This window comes from Oncorhynchus mykiss, chromosome 27 (assembly GCF_013265735.2).
Source record: "Oncorhynchus mykiss isolate Arlee chromosome 27, USDA_OmykA_1.1, whole genome shotgun sequence".
NCBI classification, from domain to species: Eukaryota; Metazoa; Chordata; class Actinopteri; order Salmoniformes; family Salmonidae; genus Oncorhynchus; species Oncorhynchus mykiss.
In genome coordinates this window covers 34,920,664-34,941,253 of record NC_048591.1, presented here as the reverse complement: position 1 = coordinate 34,941,253, position 20,590 = coordinate 34,920,664, and the positions used below count along the sequence as shown (strand labels likewise).

At 41.2% G+C, this 20,590-nt stretch overlaps 2 protein-coding genes across 2 annotated transcripts; both read right to left on the bottom strand.

The window, feature by feature from the left end:
* Positions 1-5,148: 5,148 nt before the first annotated feature.
* Positions 5,149-7,211, bottom strand: LOC110507208 (olfactory receptor 480-like). Its single transcript, XM_036965033.1, has 2 exons — positions 6,420-7,211; positions 5,149-5,474 (listed from the first exon to the last, which is right to left on the bottom strand). The coding sequence occupies exons 1-2, from the start codon at positions 7,209-7,211 to the stop codon at positions 5,193-5,195; spliced, it is 1,074 nt and encodes a 357-aa protein (XP_036820928.1). The 3' UTR covers positions 5,149-5,192.
* Positions 7,212-13,483: 6,272 nt separating this feature from the next.
* Positions 13,484-14,545, bottom strand: LOC118944681 (olfactory receptor 139-like). The gene is made up of 2 exons (XM_036965032.1): positions 14,221-14,545; positions 13,484-13,995 (listed from the first exon to the last, which is right to left on the bottom strand). Exons 1-2 carry the CDS (start codon positions 14,543-14,545, stop codon positions 13,592-13,594), a joined length of 729 nt encoding a protein of 242 aa, XP_036820927.1. The 3' UTR covers positions 13,484-13,591.
* Between the last annotated feature and the right edge of the window lie 6,045 nt (positions 14,546-20,590).

The window sequence follows — 20,590 nt, the reverse complement described above, 5'->3', positions numbered from 1 at the left end:
GTTCCTGTAAAATAATTTACCAAAATAAGAAGCAAAAGATTGTATATTGATCTACAGTGATTAGCAGAATCTCTAATGGAGAGTGTGCCAGACAATTCTTCAATGTAGGCCAACATCACCAACTCCCAGCACTTGCTTGAATATAACAGCCATGTACCACTATCAGTACAGAATAACTCTGTGGTCACTGATATGGTTCAGTTTGTATTTACTGCTACATGATGAAATATCTGTGAAAAGAATTGCATAAAAACAGTCTGCATTGTCAAGCTGGTGCATTGATTGTAACAGAAAATATATAATGTGAATCATCTAGAAAACATACTTTTGGTTACAAGGTCCAGTTATGTTAATGTATTGTTAAGTTCAATACTTACCAGGCCAGCCTTGTGCGCCAGGTTTCACACACAGCTGGTAGATGACACTCTGAACCGACTGGCATTGGATGTCTCTGAATTTATCCTCTTTCTGAACCACCTTCTCTCAGCCACTTGAGGAATCCCACGTCATGATTCTCATTAGACAGCAGCATACTGATTTGTTTCCAAAAACAGGTGTAGAAACTGCACACTAGAACATGCATACATGCTGATTGGCTCATAGGTCTATAAGGCACATAAAGACGGACATATTTTGAGTTTTTATTTATCTGTAATTGGTTGAATTGGGCTCTGCGTCCTTTCATGAGTGAACTGTAATCATAGAGCGCCAAATCCCTCATGAGACAACCCAATCTCTCTCATAAAACTTGCATTGATGACAATGGTGAATTCCATGCAGAGTTCTCAAGATAGGACCTTGTCCTGTGAGGACATCCCTCCCCCCTGCTCTTTATTCAGTCACAACCAAAAATATCGGCACCCTTGATATAGATGAGCAAAAAATAATGTAAAATAAATCAAGGAAATACTGAGCTATACTGTATGCACATTTTGTAAATACATTTTTTATACTAATACAATTGCTCAGAGAACAATATTTTCTTTCATAAGTAATACAAAAAATCTAAAAGATAGGTGTCAGAATTCTTATTAGCATAGTCATACAGAATGTTTTCAAAATGTTAGCTGCATTAACATTGTTAATATTGTAACTATTGTTCTACAGTTCATCTCATTTTAAGTAACTGGATTTTGGCTTTTCATGGCTTCCTGTTTCACTGGGTATGAAAATGAGGTAACACGCATCTAAAATCCATTTGTCATTCATCACCATAGACAAAGGCAATGAATGTCACGAATCCCGCCGAAGATGGTGCTTCTTCCTGTTCGGGCGGTGCTTGGCGGTCGTCGTCGCCGGCCTACTACCTGCCACGATCCCCTTTTCTGTTTCATTTAGTTGTGTCTGATTAGTTGCACCTGTTTTGTGTTTAGGTTGTGATTGTGGGCTATTTAAACCCAGTAAGCCCGCCGGCTTTTGTGCGGGCTTGTTTCTCTGTTCGTTTTGTGGATGTGATATTTTCTGTATTTCTCCGGACTGTTTGTGTCCTGTTTTTGGGTCGGTCATTGTATGCGCCTGGTGTTTTGGCGTGACCTACTTTTCTCCGGAATAAATACAGTTGTCCTTTACCCTCTGCTCTCTGAGCCTGACTCCGCACCCACTACTCCTAGAAGTCATAACAATGAAATCACAAACGAAAAGAAACAAATGGTTGTTGACTTTCATACATCAGGTAGATTCTATCAGTCTCTCGGTCCCAGATTTGACGCACCTGTACTGTCTCCGCCTTTTACACTGAACAAAAATATGCAACAATTTCAAAGTTTTTACTGAGTTACAGTTCATATAAGGAAATCCGTCAATTTAAATAAATGCATTAGGCCATAAGCTATGGATTTCACATGACTGGGAAGAAAGATAAGCATCTGTTGGTCACAGATAGCTTAAAAAAAAGGTAGGGGGATTGGATTGGAAAACCAGTCAGTATCTGGTGTGACCACCATTTGCCTCATGCAGCGTGACACATTGCATGGAGTTGATCAGGCTGTTGAAGCCTGTGGAATGTTGTCCTACCCCTCTTCAATGGCTGTGTGAAGTTGCTAGGGACACTCTTTCGTGCACGTTGGTCCAGATCATCCCAAACATGCTGAATGAGTGACAACATGTGAGTATGGAGGACATGGACGAACTGGGACATTTCCAGCTTCTAGGAATCTGCTGACAATGGCCTCCATACTCACATGTTGTCACTCATTCAGCAGATTCCTTGCGACAATGGGCAGTGCATTATCAAACTAAAACATGAAGTGATTGCGGCAGATGAATGTCACAACAATGTGCCTCAGGATCACGGTATCACTGTGCATTCAAATTGCCGTCAAAAAAATGCAGTTGTGTTTGTTGTCTGTAGCTCATGCCTGACCATACCATAACCCCACCGCCACCATGGGACACTCCGTTCACAACGTTGTCATTAGCAAACCGCTCACTGAGATTCATCCATGAAAAGCACACTTCTCCTGACCTGGCGAGGTTACACGTGGTCTGTGGTTGTGAGACCGGTTGGACATACTGACAAATTCTCTTAAAGACACTGGAGGCGGCTTATTATAAAAAAATTGACATTCAATTCTCTGGCAACAGCTCTGGTGGACATTCCTGCCAATTGCACACTCCCTCAAAATTTCAGACATCTGTGATGATTGAGTTGGAGACATGCATAGACACGTATTCAAGAATGAACAGGGAGTACTGGCGGGGGCTCAACATCCACCCCTGGGGGCCCCCGTTTTGAGGGTCAACATTGCGGAGGTGTTGCAGCCTACCTTCACCACCTGGGGCACTATGGTTTTGAAGGCTGAGCTGTAGTCTATGAACAGCATTCTTACATAGGTATTCCTCTTGTCCAGGTGGGATAGGGCAGTGTGCAGTGCAATGGTCATTGCAACGTCTGTGTATCTGTTGGGGCGGTATGCAAATTGTTGTGAGTCTAGGGTGTCGGGTAAGGTGGAGGTGATATGATCCTTAACTAGCCTCTCAAAGCATTTCATGATGTCAGAAGTGAATGCTACCAGGCGATAGTAGTTTAGTTCACTTAGTTTTGCTATCTTTGGTACTAGAACAATGGTGGACATCTTGAAGCAAGTGGGGACAACAGACTGGGATAGGGGGAGATTGAGTATGTCCATAAACCCTCCAGCCAGACTTGGCCAGAGGTCAGAGGTCAAAGCTCATCTGTTTGTACCTATCCATGTTCCCAGTCACCTTTCTGTTGTAAAATACAATGGTCTGCACATTTTATTTGGTGTGAATCCTGCCATCTATCCATGGTTAGGAGCAGGATGGTGGTGTGATCTGATTTGCTGAAGGGAGGGTGGGGGAGGGCCTTGTAGCCATCCTGGAAGGGAGTGTAACAACGGTCAAGCGTGTTCTCTCCACGTATAGCACAGGAGATGTATTTGGTAGAATTTTGAGAGCATTATCCTCAGATTTCCTTTATAAAAGTCCCCAGCAACAATAACTGCCGTATTAGGATATAATCACCGCCGTTGAAAGAACTGGACCAAAGCGCAGCGTGGTGAGCGTAGATATTACTTTTATTAGAAATGACACCGACAAAAACAATAAACAATCCAAAACAATTGTGAAGCTTAAGGGCTATGTGCCAAAAACAAAGTTAACCTCCCACACAGAAAGGAGGTAAAAGGGCTACCTAAGTATGGTTCCCAATCAGAGACAACGATAGACAGCTGTCCCTGATTGAGAATCATACCCGGCCAAAACATAGAAATACAAAATCATAGAAAAACAAAACATAGAAAGCCTACCCCACATCACACCCTGACCTCACCTAAATAGAGAAATAAAATGGCTCTCTAAGGTCAGGGCGTGACAGATATACCATTTCCAGTTTGCACAAAGACCAGTGTAGTTCCTTCTGAGCCGTCACTGTTTCGGCTTGGGGGGAAAATAACCAAAGAAAGTTTTCTCGGCAGCTAATGTGGTCGACATTTGATGTATTCCAGATTGGGAAAACAAAAGGAATTACAGCCCATTATGGCACTGCTGCAACAATAAAGAGTATTCAGGAATCCTTATAACAAGACACCTTATAAATCGAATCCTTAGTAGAAATAAAATCAAAGTGGACACCCTGCCTGTGTTTTGTTTTTTAGGCCAGGAGATATGCAACCACTCTCAAATTCATAGACAGAACTATGGATGCAAGGAATGACCATCCATGATATCATTTTTTTTATTGTCACCATGTTTTAAGGCTATTCAGTGTTTGCTTACATTTAAATTGTTTACAAATATTGGAGTAAAACAAGCTTATATTTAGGTTGTGCTGGTGGTGTGACAGTTCAACTAAACTCATGACGCATGTATAAGTTATATTGTTGAAGAATCAATGGCTATATATCAGGTTATTCAAATCTGACCCGACGAGGTCCGGCGCCTGATTCCTTTCTGTTCTACCTGATCAAATCAAATTGTATTAGTCACATGTGCCGAATACAACAGGTGTTCACCTTACAGTGAAATGATTACTTACGAGCCCCTAACCAACAATGCAGTTTAAAAAAAATACAGATTAGAGTAAGAGATAAAATAATCAATTAATTAAAGAGCAGCAGTAAAATAACAGTAGCGAGACTGTATACAGGGGGTACCGATACAGAGTCAATGTGCGGGGGCATCGGTTTAGTTGAGATATTATGTACATGTAGGTAGAGTTATTAAAGTGACTATGCAATAGATGACAACAGAGAGTAGCAGTGGTGTAAAGAGGGGGAGAGAGGGAGGGCCGTTCGTACTAATGTCTGTAGTGCCTTGCGGTCGGAGGCCAAGCAGTTGCCATACCAGGCAGTGATGCAACCAGTCAGATGCTTTCGATGGTGCAGCTGATCATTAATTTCCCAGGTTTAAATCAGTCCTTGTTTAGATGGGAAGAATAAAAAAACAACAATGAAACTAACTTCAAGGTCCAGATTTGAATTTGAGGGGTATATATAATTAATTTATGGGTCCAAAAATGCACTTTCAAATTAAACATTTATTAAGCAGTTCCAGTTCCAATAACAATACATGAGATACAAATGGATGATAAATAAATGTTGTTTTGATACATTTTTTATAAACAATATTAAATCATTAAGCATCTGTACAACATAATGTATTGTATGAAACTATTTGTAGTTACATAGCTAAATCATTAAGATACAGCAGAGACTCTCTTTCTGTGGACCAGTTCATCTTTTGAATCTTTTCATCAAGCTCTGTTTCATATCTTTTGTCTTGAAACAGTATATCAGTAGATTGATCATAGGAGGGAGCAGGCTATACAACATGATAATAACAATATGTAAATCAGTGCTGAATCTAATGCCGGTATTACTGGACAGATAAATACAAATTCTAGGTAGAATATAGAGGGCAATGATGATCAGCTGGCCATTGCAGATAGAAAGGGTTTTGAGGCAGCCTTTGGTGCTGGCAATCTTAAGAACTGCAACAATAATGTAGTCAAGGGTCTAGATCAGATCATATTTACAAGATAATACTGCAATAATCTAATAGTGGTCTATTACTACATATGCTTTACGATAACACTTGACATTTCAATAAAATTGCAATTAACAGTAGATAACATTTAATACGGTTCGAATGGGCTAAAATGTCAAATCAAATCAATTTTGACTGACGTTTATATTTTGTTGTCAAAAGACATCAAACTAATCTAAATCAGGCGTGTCAAACTCATTCTTTCGGAGGGCTCAGTGTCTACTGATTTTTCTTTTTTCCTGACAATTTGTGTGCAATTAAGACCTAGAGTATCAGGTGATGGGAGTTCCTTACTAACCAGTGACCAATTAAGACCTAGAGTATCAGGTGAGGGGAGTTCCTAACTAACCAGTGACCAACTGGACCTAGAGTATCAGGTGAGGGGAGTTCCTAACTAACCAGTGACCAATTAAGACCTAGAGTATCAGGTGAGGGGAGTTCCTAACTAACCAGTGATCCCCTGTGATCAGTAAAATACAGGAGTGAAAACCTGCAGACACATTGCCTTCCATGGAATGAGTTTGACACCTGTGATCTAAATCAACCAAACTTTGACACTCTTGTTGATTCACAGTTGAAACCTGACTGGTTAAGTTGAGATATCACAAATGACTTTTAACAAATTCAATCAAAACTCAACATTGATTCAACATGATTACAATGATGATGAAATAACATGGGAACAATTTTGACTCAACCACTTTTTATTGGAACAAGCAAGAAACAAGAAATGGCTTTGGTAACCCTAACCATTACATATTTGGAGAAATGTCAGATCTCTTGAAAATATATTTCAGGCGCCCTCGAATCTCCTTGGTTTTGAGACAATACACAAGTGGGTTCACAAGAGAGGGGCCCAGAGTAGAGCCAATGACTAGGCCATTTCTGTGAGAGAGCGTGAGAACCAAACCAACCCTGGTGACCAATATTATCAACACCTTGGGGATAAAGAAGCAAGCCACCACTATCATGTGGGAGACACAGGTGTTAAATGTTTTCCTCCTGTCTTTGGATGAAGACATTTGTATCACTACATAAACTATCTTCATGTATGAGATGATTATCAAGGCTAAAGTAACCCATAATACAGCAGTCCCCAAAGCAGAAATTGCATTGAAATAATGTGAAAGATTCACGCATGATGCTCTTATTAAGTTAGCATATTCACAAAAGCTGTATGGGAGTTTATTTGAGCCACAGAAGGGCAGATTGTTCACCAAGCCAGTCAACAAACTGGCAAACATGCAGCCTAGTGCCCAATTGGCTATTATAAGTAAACATACATTTGTATTAGTTAAGATAGTCTGATATCGAAGAGGATATGAAATTGCAATAAGGCGATCATAAGCCATCAGAGCAATTGCGAAGGGTTCCATAGAACTTCCAAAATGAAATAAGAAGCACTGTATCATGCAGGGTGCATAGGGGACTCTTCTCTCCTCACCAAGGAGAACGTTAAGCATTGTCACACTAATGCCGCTGGTGTAGACTATGTCTACCACTGCCAGCGAGCAAATAAAAAAGTACATGGGGGTATGCAGAGGCTTGTTGAATGCTATGACACAAATGTTAGTGATGCTTCCGATCAGAATGAGAAAGAGGACCAACAAAATGGCTAGTCCCACCACCTTTGGGTGTTGTACTTCATCCAATCCTGTGATGAGGAATTCTGTTACCGTATGTGTTGTTCTGTTGTTTGGCTCCATGTTCCTGTAAAATAATTTACCAAAATAAGAAGCAAAAGATTGTATATTGATCTACAGTGATTAGCAGAATCTCTAATGGAGAGTGTGCCAGACAATTCTTCAATGTAGGCCAACATCACCAACTCCCAGCACTTGCTTGAATATAACAGCCATGTACCACTATCAGTACAGAATAACTCTGTGGTCACTGATATGGTTCAGTTTGTATTTACTGCTACATGATGGAATATCTGTGAAAATAATTGCATAAAAACAGTCTGCATTGTCAAGCTGGTGCATTGATTGTAACAGAAAATATATAATGTGAATCATCTAGAAAACATACTTTTGGTTACAAGGTCCAGTTATGTTAATGTATTGTTAAGTTCAATACTTACCAGGCCAGCCTTGTGCGCCAGGTTTCACACACAGCTGGTAGATGACACTCTGAACCGACTGGCATTGGATGTCTCTGAATTTATCCTCTTTCTGAACCACCTTCTCTCAGCCACTTGAGGAATCCCACGTCATGATTCTCATTAGACAGCAGCATACTGATTTGTTTCCAAAAACAGGTGTAGAAACTGCACACTAGAACATGCATACATGCTGATTGGCTCATAGGTCTATAAGGCACATAAAGACGGACATATTTTGAGTTTTTATTTATCTGTAATTGGTTGAATTGGGCTCTGCGTCCTTTCATGAGTGAACTGTAATCATAGAGCGCCAAATCCCTCATGAGACAACCCAATCTCTCTCATAAAACTTGCATTGATGACAATGGTGAATTCCATGCAGAGTTCTCAAGATAGGACCTTGTCCTGTGAGGACATCCCTCCCCCCTGCTCTTTATTCAGTCACAACCAAAAATATCGGCACCCTTGATATAGATGAGCAAAAAATAATGTAAAATAAATCAAGGAAATACTGAGCTATACTGTATGCACATTTTGAAAATACATTTTTTATACTAATACAATTGCTCAGAGAACAATATTTTCTTTCATAAGTAATACAAAAAATCTAAAAGATAGGTGTCAGAATTCTTATTAGCATAGTCATACAGAATGTTTTCAAAATGTTAGCTGCATTAACATTGTTAATATTGTAACTATTGTTCTACAGTTCATCTCATTTTAAGTAACTGGATTTTGGCTTTTCATGGCTTCCTGTTTCACTGGGTATGAAAATGAGGTAACACGCATCTAAAATCCATTTGTCATTCATCACCATAGACAAAGGCAATGAATGTCACGAATCCCGCCGAAGATGGTGCTTCTTCCTGTTCGGGCGGTGCTTGGCGGTCGTCGTCGCCGGCCTACTACCTGCCACGATCCCCTTTTCTGTTTCATTTAGTTGTGTCTGATTAGTTGCACCTGTTTTGTGTTTAGGTTGTGATTGTGGGCTATTTAAACCCAGTAAGCCCGCCGGCTTTTGTGCGGGCTTGTTTCTCTGTTCGTTTTGTGGATGTGATATTTTCTGTATTTCTCCGGACTGTTTGTGTCCTGTTTTTGGGTCGGTCATTGTATGCGCCTGGTGTTTTGGCGTGACCTACTTTTCTCCGGAATAAATACAGTTGTCCTTTACCCTCTGCTCTCTGAGCCTGACTCCGCACCCACTACTCCTAGAAGTCATAACAATGAAATCACAAACGAAAAGAAACAAATGGTTGTTGACTTTCATACATCAGGTAGATTCTATCAGTCTCTCGGTCCCAGATTTGACGCACCTGTACTGTCTCCGCCTTTTACACTGAACAAAAATATGCAACAATTTCAAAGTTTTTACTGAGTTACAGTTCATATAAGGAAATCCGTCAATTTAAATAAATGCATTAGGCCATAAGCTATGGATTTCACATGACTGGGAAGAAAGATAAGCATCTGTTGGTCACAGATAGCTTAAAAAAAAGGTAGGGGGATTGGATTGGAAAACCAGTCAGTATCTGGTGTGACCACCATTTGCCTCATGCAGCGTGACACATTGCATGGAGTTGATCAGGCTGTTGATTGAAGCCTGTGGAATGTTGTCCTACCCCTCTTCAATGGCTGTGTGACGTTGCTAGGGACACTCTTTCGTGCACGTTGGTCCAGATCATCCCAAACATGCTGAATGAGTGACAACATGTGAGTATGGAGGACATGGACGAACTGGGACATTTCCAGCTTCTAGGAATCTGCTGACAATGGCCTCCATACTCACATGTTGTCACTCATTCAGCAGATTCCTTGCGACAATGGGCAGTGCATTATCAAACTAAAACATGAAGTGATTGCGGCAGATGAATGTCACAACAATGTGCCTCAGGATCACGGTATCACTGTGCATTCAAATTGCCGTCAAAAAAATGCAGTTGTGTTTGTTGTCTGTAGCTCATGCCTGACCATACCATAACCCCACCGCCACCATGGGACACTCCGTTCACAACGTTGTCATTAGCAAACCGCTCACTGAGATTCATCCATGAAAAGCACACTTCTCCTGACCTGGCGAGGTTACACGTGGTCTGTGGTTGTGAGACCGGTTGGACATACTGACAAATTCTCTTAAAGACACTGGAGGCGGCTTATTATAAAAAAATTGACATTCAATTCTCTGGCAACAGCTCTGGTGGACATTCCTGCCAATTGCACACTCCCTCAAAATTTCAGACATCTGTGATGATTGAGTTGGAGACATGCATAGACACGTATTCAAGAATGAACAGGGAGTACTGGCGGGGGCTCAACATCCACCCCTGGGGGCCCCCGTTTTGAGGGTCAACATTGCGGAGGTGTTGCAGCATACCTTCACCACCTGGGGCACTATGGTTTTGAAGGCTGAGCTGTAGTCTATGAACAGCATTCTTACATAGGTATTCCTCTTGTCCAGGTGGGATAGGGCAGTGTGCAGTGCAATGGTCATTGCAACGTCTGTGTATCTGTTGGGGCGGTATGCAAATTGTTGTGAGTCTAGGGTGTCGGGTAAGGTGGAGGTGATATGATCCTTAACTAGCCTCTCAAAGCAATTCATGATGTCAGAAGTGAATGCTACCAGGCGATAGTAGTTTAGTTCACTTAGTTTTGCTATCTTTGGTACTAGAACAATGGTGGACATCTTGAAGCAAGTGGGGACAACAGACTGGGATAGGGGGAGATTGAGTATGTCCATAAACCCTCCAGCCAGACTTGGCCAGAGGTCAGAGGTCAAAGCTCATCTGTTTGTACCTATCCATGTTCCCAGTCACCTTTCTGTTGTAAAATACAATGGTCTGCACATTTTATTTGGTGTGAATCCTGCCATCTATCCATGGTTAGGAGCAGGATGGTGGTGTGATCTGATTTGCTGAAGGGAGGGTGGGGGAGGGCCTTGTAGCCATCCTGGAAGGGAGTGTAACAACGGTCAAGCGTGTTCTCTCCACGTATAGCACAGGAGATGTATTTGGTAGAATTTTGAGAGCATTATCCTCAGATTTCCTTTATAAAAGTCCCCAGCAACAATAACTGCCGTATTAGGATATAATCACCGCCGTTGAAAGAACTGGACCAAAGCGCAGCGTGGTGAGCGTAGATATTACTTTTATTAGAAATGACACCGACAAAAACAATAAACAATCCAAAACAATTGTGAAGCTTAAGGGCTATGTGCCAAAAACAAAGTTAACCTCCCACACAGAAAGGAGGTAAAAGGGCTACCTAAGTATGGTTCCCAATCAGAGACAACGATAGACAGCTGTCCCTGATTGAGAATCATACCTGGCCAAAACATAGAAATACAAAATCATAGAAAAACAAAACATAGAAAGCCTACCCCACATCACACCCTGACCTCACCTAAATAGAGAAATAAAATGGCTCTCTAAGGTCAGGGCGTGACAGATATACCATTTCCAGTTTGCACAAAGACCAGTGTAGTTCCTTCTGAGCCGTCACTGTTTCGGCTTGGGGGGAAAATAACCAAAGAAAGTTTTCTCGGCAGCTAATGTGGTCGACATTTGATGTATTCCAGATTGGGAAAACAAAAGGAATTACAGCCCATTATGGCACTGCTGCAACAATAAAGAGTATTCAGGAATCCTTATAACAAGACACCTTATAAATCGAATCCTTAGTAGAAACAAAATCAAAGTGGACACCCTGCCTGTGTTTTGTTTTTTAGGCCAGGAGAAATGCAACCACTCTCAAATTCATAGACAGAACTATGGATGCAAGGAATGACCATCCATGATATCATTTTTTTTATTGTCACCATGTTTTAAGGCTATTCAGTGTTTGCTTACATTTAAATTGTTTACAAATATTGGAGTAAAACAAGCTTATATTTAGGTTGTGCTGGTGGTGTGACAGTTCAACTAAAATCATGACGCATGTATAAGTTATATTGTTGAAGAAACAATGGCTATATATCAGGTTATTCAAATCTGACCCGACGAGGTCCGGCGCCTGATTCCTTTCTGTTCTACCTGATCAAATCAAATTGTATTAGTCACATGTGCCGAATACAACAGGTGTTCACCTTACAGTGAAATGATTACTTACGAGCCCCTAACCAACAATGCAGTTTCAAAAAAATACAGATTAGAGTAAGAGATAAAATAATCAAGTAAAGAGCAGCAGTAAAAGCAGCAGTAAAAGCAGCAGTAAAATAACAGTAGCGAGACTGTATACAGGGGGTACCGATACAGAGTCAATGTGCGGGGGCATCGGTTTAGTTGAGATATTATGTACATGTAGGTAGAGTTATTAAAGTGACTATGCAATAGATGACAACAGAGAGTAGCAGTGGTGTAAAGAGGGGGAGAGAGGGAGGGCCGTTCGTACTAATGTCTGTAGTGCCTTGCGGTCGGAGGCCAAGCAGTTGCCATACCAGGCAGTGATGCAACCAGTCAGATGCTTTCGATGGTGCAGCTGATCATTAATTTCCGAGGTTTAAATCAGTCCTTGTTTAGATGGGAAGAATAAAAAACAACAATGGAACTAACTTCAAGGTCCAGATTTGAATTTGAGGGGTATATATAATTAATTTATGGGTCCAAAAATGCACTTTCAAATTAAACATTTATTAAGCAGTTCCAGTTCCAATAACAATACATGAGATAAAAATGGATGATAAATAAATGTTGTTTTGATACATTTTTTATAAACAATATTAAATCATTAAGCATCTGTACAACATAATGTATTGTATGAAACTATTTGTAGTTACATAGCTAAATCATTAAGATACAGCAGAGACTCTCTTTCTGTGGACCAGTTCATCTTTTGAATCTTTTCATCAAGCTCTGTTTCATATCTTTTGTCTTGAAACAGTATATCAGTAGATTGATCATAGGAGGGAGCAGGCTATACAACATGATAATAACAATATGTAAATCAGTGCTGAATCTAATGCCGGTATTACTGGACAGATAAATACAAATTCTAGGTAGAATATAGAGGGCAATGATGATCAGCTGGCCATTGCAGATAGAAAGGGTTTTGAGGCAGCCTTTGGTGCTGGCAATCTTAAGAACTGCAACAATAATGTAGTCAAGGGTCTAGATCAGATCATATTTACAAGATAATACTGCAATAATCTAATAGTGGTCTATTACTACATATGCTTTACGATAACACTTGACATTTCAATAAAATTGCAATTAACAGTAGATAACATTTAATACGGTTCGAATGGGCTAAAATGTCAAATCAAATCAACTTTAACTGACGTTTATATTTTGTTGTCAAAAGACATCAAACTAATCTAAATCAGGCGTGTCAAACTCATTCTTTCGGAGGGCTCAGTGTCTACTGATTTTTCTTTTTTCCTGACAATTTGTGTGCAATTAAGACCTAGAGTATCAGGTGATGGGAGTTCCTTACTAACCAGTGACCAATTAAGACCTAGAGTATCAGGTGAGGGGAGTTCCTAACTAACCAGTGACCAACTGGACCTAGAGTATCAGGTGAGGGGAGTTCCTAACTAACCAGTGACCAATTAAGACCTAGAGTATCAGGTGAGGGGAGTTCCTAACTAACCAGTGACCAACTGGACCTAGAGTATCAGGTGAGGGGAGTTCCTAACTAACCAGTGACCAATTAAGACCTAGAGTATCAGGTGAGGGGAGTTCCTAACTAACCAGTGATCCCCTGTGATCAGTAAAATACAGGAGTGAAAACCTGCAGACACATTGCCTTCCATGGAATGAGTTTGACACCTGTGATCTAAATCAACCAAACTTTGACACTCTTGTTGATTCACAGTTGAAACCTGACTGGTTAAGTTGAGATATCACAAATGACTTTTAACAAATTCAATCAAAACTCAACATTGATTCAACATGATTACAATGATGATGAAATAACAAGGAAACAATATTGACTCAACCACTTTTTTTGGAACAAGCAAGAAACAAGAAATGTCTTTGGTAACCCTAACCATTACATGTTTGGACTAATTTCGGATCTCTTGAAAATATATTTCAGGCGCCCTCGAATCTCCTTGGTTTTGAGACAATACACAAGTGGGTTCACAAGAGAGGGGCCCAGAGTAGAGCCAATGATTAGGCCATTTCTGTGAGAGAGCGTGAGAACCAAACCAACCCTGGTGACCAATATTAACAACACCTTGGGGATAAAGAAGCAAGCCACCACTATCATGTGGGAGACACAGGTGTTAAATGTTTTCCTCCTGTCTTTGGATGAAGACATTCGTATCACTACATAAACTATCTTCATGTATGAGAAGAATATCAAGGCTAAATTAACCCATAATATGGTGGTCGCCACAGTAGAAGCTACACTGAAATAAAATGTAGGATTCACACATGCTGCTCTTACTAATGCTGCATATTCACAAAAGCTGTATGGGAGTTTATTTGAGCCACAGAAGGGCAAATTGTTCACCAAGCCAGTCCACAAACTGGCAAATATGCAGCCTAGTGCCCAAGTCGCTATTATAAGTAAACATACATTTGTATTAGTTAAGATAGTCTGATATCGAAGAGGATGTGAAATTGCAATAAGGCGATCATAAGCCATCAGAGCAATAGCGAAGGGTTCCATAGTGCTTCCTAAATGAAATAAGAAGCACTGTATCATGCAGGGTGCATAGGGGACTCTTCTCTCCTCACCAAGGAGAACGTTAAGCATTGTAACACTAATGCCGCTGGTGTAGACTATGTCTACCACTGCCAGCGAGCAAATAAAAAAGTACATGGGGGTATGCAGAGGCTTGTTGAATGCTATGACACAAATGTTAGTGATGCTTCCGATCAGAATGAGAAAGAGGACCAACAAAATGGCTAGTCCCACCACCTTTGGGTGTTGTACTTCATCCAATCCTGTGATGAGGAATTCTGTTACCGTATGTGTTGTTCTGTTGTTTGGCTCCATGTTCCTGTAAAATAATTTACAACAAAAAAAGAGGCAGAATATTGTAAATTGATCTACAGTGATTTGCAGAATCTCTAATGTGTGCCAGACAATTCTTCAATGTCGGCCAACATCACCAACTCCCAGCACTTGCTTGAATATAACAGCCATGTACCACTATCAGTACAGAATAACTCTGTGGTCACTGATATGGTTCAGTTTGTATTTACTGCTACATGATGAAATATCTGTGAAAATAATTGCATAAAAACAGTCTGCATTATCAAACTGGTGCATTGATTGTAACAGAAAATATATAATGTGAATCATCTAGAAAACATACTGTTGGTTACAAGGTCCAGTTATGTTAATGATTGTTAAGTTCAATACTTACCAGGCCAGCCTTGTGCGCCAGGTTTCACACACAACTGGTAGATGACACTCTGAACCGACTTGCATTGGATGTCTCTGAATTTATCCCCTTTCTGAACCACCTTCTCTCAGCCACTTGAGGAAACCCACGTCATGATTCTCATTAGACACACACACAAACACACACACACGTACCTTTTTTTTCGCACTATTGGTTAGAGCCTGTAAGTAAGCATTTCACTGTAAGCTCTACGCCTGTTGTATTCGGCGCATGTGACAAATAAACTTTGATTTGATTAAACAGCTACATACCGATTTGTATCCAAAAACAGGTGTAGAATCTGCACACTTGAACATGCGTACAAGCTGATTAGCTCAGAGGTCCATAAGACACATAAAGACGGACATGTTTTGAGTTGTCCTTTAACTGTAATTTGTTGATTTGGGCCCGGAGTCCTTTCATGAGTGAACTGTAATCATAGAGCACCAAATCCCTCATGAGACAACCCAATCTCTCTCATAAAACTTGCATTGATGACAATGGTGAATTCCATGCAGAGATCTCAAGATAGGACCTTGTCCTGTGAGGACATCCTTCCCCCCTGCTCTTTATTCAGTCACAACCAAAATTATCGGCACCCTTGATATAGATGAGCAAAAAAGACTATAAAATAAATCATAGAAATACTGAGCTATACTGTATGCACATTTTGTAAATACATTTTTTATACTAATACAATTGCTCGGAGAACAATATTTTCTTTCATAATCTATCAGTCTCTCGGTCCCAGATTTGATGCACCTGTACTGTCTCCGCATTTACACTGAACAAAAATATGCAACAATTTCAAAGTTTTTATTGAGTTACAGTTCATATAAGGAAATCCGTCAATTGAAATAAATGCATTAGGCCCTAATCTATGGATTTCACATGACTGGGAAGAAAGATATGCCTCTGTCACAGATACCTTGAAGAAAATAGGGGCGTGGATTGGAAAACCAGTCAGTATCTGGTGTGACCACCATTTGCCTAATGCAGCGTGACACATCGCATGGATTGATCAGGCTGTTGATTGAAGCATGTGGAATGTTGTCCTACTCCCCTTCAATGGCTGTGTGACGTTGCTAGGGACACGCTGTCGTGCATGTTGGTCCAGATCATCCCAAACATGCCCAATGAGTGACAACAGGTGAGTATGGAGGACATGGAGGAACTGGGACATTTTCAGCTTCCAGGAATTGGAAGGAACTGACAGTTTGTGCAGAAATTCTTTGATTGTACATACACACAGTTTCTTCAGCTGTCCAGGTGGCTGGCCTGCAGATCCTCGCGACATGGGGCAGTGCATTATCAAACTGAAACATGAAGTGATGGCGGAGGATGAATTGCACAATGTGCCTCAAGATCCCGTCACGGTATCGCTGTGCATTCAAATTGCCGTCAATAAAATGCAATTGTGTTTGTGTCTGTAGCTTATGCCTGCCCATACCATAACCCCACCGCCAACATGGGGCACTCCGTTCACAACGTTGTCATTAGCAAACTGCTCACTCACATGACTCCACACGCGCTGTCTGCCATCTGCCAGTTTTACAGATGAAACTGAGAATCATCCACGAAAAGCACACTTCTGCAGCATGCCGGTGAACATTGAAAGTGAGCATTTTCCCACTGAAGTTGGTTACAATGCCAAACTGCAGTCAGGTCAAGACCCTGGTGAGGACTACGAGCATGCAGATGAGCTTTCCTGAGACGGTTTCTGACAGTTTGTGCAGAAATTCTTTGGTTGTGCATATCCACAGTTTCTTCAGCTGTCCAGGAGGCTGGTCTCAGACGATCCTGCAGGTGAAGAAGCTGGATGTGGAGTTTACACATGGTCTGTGGTTGTGAGGCCGGTTGGAGGTACTGACAAATTCTCTAAAACGACAGTGGAGGTGGATTATAATAGAGAAATTGACATTAAATTCTCTGGCATAAGCTCTGTTGGACATTCCTGCAGTCAGCAAGCTAATTGCACACTCCCTCAAAACTTTAGACATCTGTGGCATTGAATTGCATGACAAAACTGCACATTTTAGAGGGGACTTTTATCATCCCCAGGACAAGGTGCACCTGTGTAATGATCATGCTGTTTAATCAGCTTCTTGATATGCCACACTTGACAGGTGGATGGATTATCTTGGTAAAAGAGAAATGCTCACTAACAGGGATGTAAACCAATTCGTACACAACATTGGAGAGAAACAAGTTTTTTTTTCGCGTATGAAACATTTCTGGGAAGTTTAATTTCAGCTCATTAAACATGGGACCAACAGTTGACATGTTGCATTTAAATTTTTGTTCAGTGCAGTAGGTAGAGGAGTGAACAAGCCGTGGCTTGTGTGGCTGGGGTTCTTGATGATCTTCTTGGCCTTCCTATGAGACTGGGTGATGTAGATGTCCAGGAGGGCAGTTAGTGTGCCCCTGATGATGCTTTGGGCTGACCACACCTGCGATTGCGGGTTGTGCAGTTGCAGTACTAGGCCTTGATACAGCCCAACAGAATGCTCTCGATGGTGCATCTATAGAAGTTTGTGATGTTCTTAGCGGTCAACCCACATTTCTTCAGCCTCCTGAGGTTGATGAGGCACTATTGTGCATTTTTCTCCATTTTGTCTGTTTGAAGGGACCATTTCTGGTCCTCAGTAGCATGCATGCCAAATAACTTTAAGCTGCGGCACATCAATGTGGATGGGGGCATTCTCTCTCTGCTGTCTCCTGTATTCCACAATCACCTCTTTAGTTTTGCTGACATTGAGCGAGAGGTAATGTTCCTGTCACTATTCCGTCAGGGCCCTCACCTCCTCCCTATAGGCTGTCTCTGCAATGTTGATAATCAGGCCACTGTTGTGTTTTCAGCAAACTTGATGATTGAGTTGGAGACATGCATGGACAAGCATTCAAGGATGAACAGGGAGTACAGGCGGGGGCTCAACACACACCCCTGTGGGGCCCCCGTGTTGAGGGTCAGCATGGCGGAGGTGTTGCTGCCTACCTTCACCACCTGGGGCACTATGGTTTTGAAGGCTGTGCTGTAGTCTATGAACAGCATTCTTACATAGGTATTTCTCTTGTCCAGGTGGGATAGGGCAGGGTGCAGTACAATGGCCATTGCGACGTCTGTGGATCTGTTGGGGCGGTATGCACATTGTTGTGAGTCTAGGGTGTCGGGTAAGGTTCAGGTGATATGATCCTTAACTAGCCTCTCAAAGCACTTCCTGATGTCAGAAGTGAATGCTACCAGGCGATAGTAGTTTAGATCACTTACCTTCGCTATCTTTGGTACAGGAACAATGGTAACATCTTGAAGCAAGTGGGGACAACAGACTGGGATAGGGGGAAATTGAGTATGTCCATAAACTCTCCGGCCAGACTTTGCCAGAGGTCAGAGGTCAACGCTAATCTGTCTGTACCCGTCCATGTTCCCAGTCACCTTACCGTGGTAAAATAGAGTGGTTTTCAAAAATGTTTTCTGTGAATCCTGCCATCTTTCCATGTGTAGGAGCAGGATGGTGGTGTGATCTGATTTGCCCGAAGGGAGGGTGGGGGAGGGCCTTGTAGCCGACCCGGAAGGGAGAGTAACAAAGGTCAAGCAGGTTCTCTCCACGTCTAGCACAGGAGATATGTTTGGTAGAATTTTGAGAGCATTATCCTCAGATTTCCTTTATAAAAGTCCCTAGCAACATTAAATGCCGTATTAGGATATGCCATTTCCAGTTTGCACAAAGACCAGTGTAGTTCCATGTGAGCCGTCGCTGTTTCGGCTTGGGGGTAAAATAACCAAAGAAAATTTTCTCGGCAGCTAATGTGGTCGACATTTGATGTATTCCAGATTGGGAAAACAAAAGGAATTACAGCCCATTATGGCACTGCTGCAACAATAAAGAGTATTCAGGAATCCTTATAACAAGACACCTTATAAATCGAATCCTTAGTAGAAACAAAATCAAAGTGGACACCCTGCCTGTGTTTTGTTTTTTAGGCCAGGAGAAATGCAACCACTCTCAAATTCATAGACAGAACTATGGATGCAAGGAATGACCATCCATGATATCATTTTTTTTATTGTCACCATGTTTTAAGGCTATTCAGTGTTTGCTTACATTTAAATTGTTTACAAATATTGGAGTAAAACAAGCTTATATTTAGGTTGTGCTGGTGGTGTGACTGTTCAACTAAACTCTTGACGCATCTATAAGTTATATTGTTGAAGAAACAATGGCTATATATCAGGGCTATTCAAATTCGACCCTACGAGGTCTGGCGCTGTCACGCCCTGACCTTAGAGCTTTTTATGTCTCTATTTTGGTTTGGTCAGGGTGTGATTTGGGTGGGCATTCTATGTTCATTTTTCTATGTTTTGTATTTCTTTGTTTTGGCCAGAGACAGCTGTCTATCGTTGTCTCTGATTCGGAACCATACTTAGTAGCCTTTTCCCACGTGTGTTTTGTGGGTAGTTATTTTCTGTTTTGTGTTTGCACCAGGCAGAACTGTTTCGTTTTGTTCCAAGTGTTATTTTGTTCTAGTGTTCAGTTTTAATAAATAATCATGAACACATACACCGCTGCGATTTGGTCCACTTCTTCTTCATGCAACGAAAAGCGTGATAGAAGCCTGATTATTTTCTGGTCAGTTTTAATAAATTATCATGAACACGTACCCCGCTGCGCTTTGGTCCACTCCTTCTTCATGCAACGACGAGCGTGACAGATGCCTGATTATTTTCTGTTCTACATGACCAAATTGTATTAGTCACATGTGCAGAATACAACAGGTAGACCTTACAGTGAAATGATTGATTTCGAGCCCCTAACCAACAATGCAGTTTCAAAAAAATACAGATAAGAATAAGAGATAAAAGTAACAAGTAATTAAAGAGCAGCAGTAAAATAACAATAGAGAGACTGTATACAGGGTGTACCGATGCAGAGTCAATGTGCAGGGACAACGATTAGTTGAGGTAGTATGTACATGTAGGAAGAGTTATTCAAGTGACTATGCATAGATGACCACAGAGAGTTGCAGTGGTGTAAAGAGGGGTGAGAGGGAGGGTGGGGACACTGCAAATAGTCTGGGTAGCCATTTGACTAGATGATCAGGAGTCTTATGGCTTGGGGGTAGAAGCTGTTTAGAAGCCTCTTGCACATAGACTTGGCGCTCCGGTACTGCCTTTCATGCGGTAGCAGAGAGAACAGTCTATGACTGGGGTGGCTGGAGTCTTTGTCAATTTTTAGGGCCTTCTTCTGACACCGCCTGGTATAGAGGTCCTGTATGGCAGGAAGCTTGGCCCCAGTGATGTACTGGGCCGTTCGTATTACTGTCTGTAGTGCCTTGCGGTCGGAGGCTGAGCAGTTGCTATAACAGGCAGTGATGCAACCAGTCAGGATGCTCTCGATGGTGCAGCCGATCATTAATTTCCCAGGTTTAAATCATTCCTTCCTTAGAGGGGAAAACTACAAATAAACAATGGAACTTACTTCAAGGTCCAGATTTGAATTTGAGGCGTATATATAATTAATTTATGAATCCAAAAATGCACTTTCAAATTAATGCAATTCAATGCAAAATATCAATATATTAGATACAAATAGATGCTAAATTCATTTTTGTTTTGATACATTTTTTTATAAACAATATTAAATCATTAAGCATCT

Excerpts from the sequence above, each read along its gene's own strand:
- LOC110507208 (XM_036965033.1), bottom strand. The coding sequence starts at position 7,211 with ATGGAGCCAAACAACAGAACAACACATACGGTAACAGAATTCCTCATC. Across the intron at positions 5,475-6,419 it reads TGATAATATTGGTCACCAGG|ACCCTTGACTACATTATTGT; the intron begins GTTGGTTTGGTT and ends GATCTGATCTAG.
- LOC118944681 (XM_036965032.1), bottom strand. The coding sequence starts at position 14,545 with ATGGAGCCAAACAACAGAACAACACATACGGTAACAGAATTCCTCATC. Across the intron at positions 13,996-14,220 it reads CTTCTTATTTCATTTAGGAA|CATTAGTAAGAGCAGCATGT; the intron begins GCACTATGGAAC and ends GTGAATATGCAG.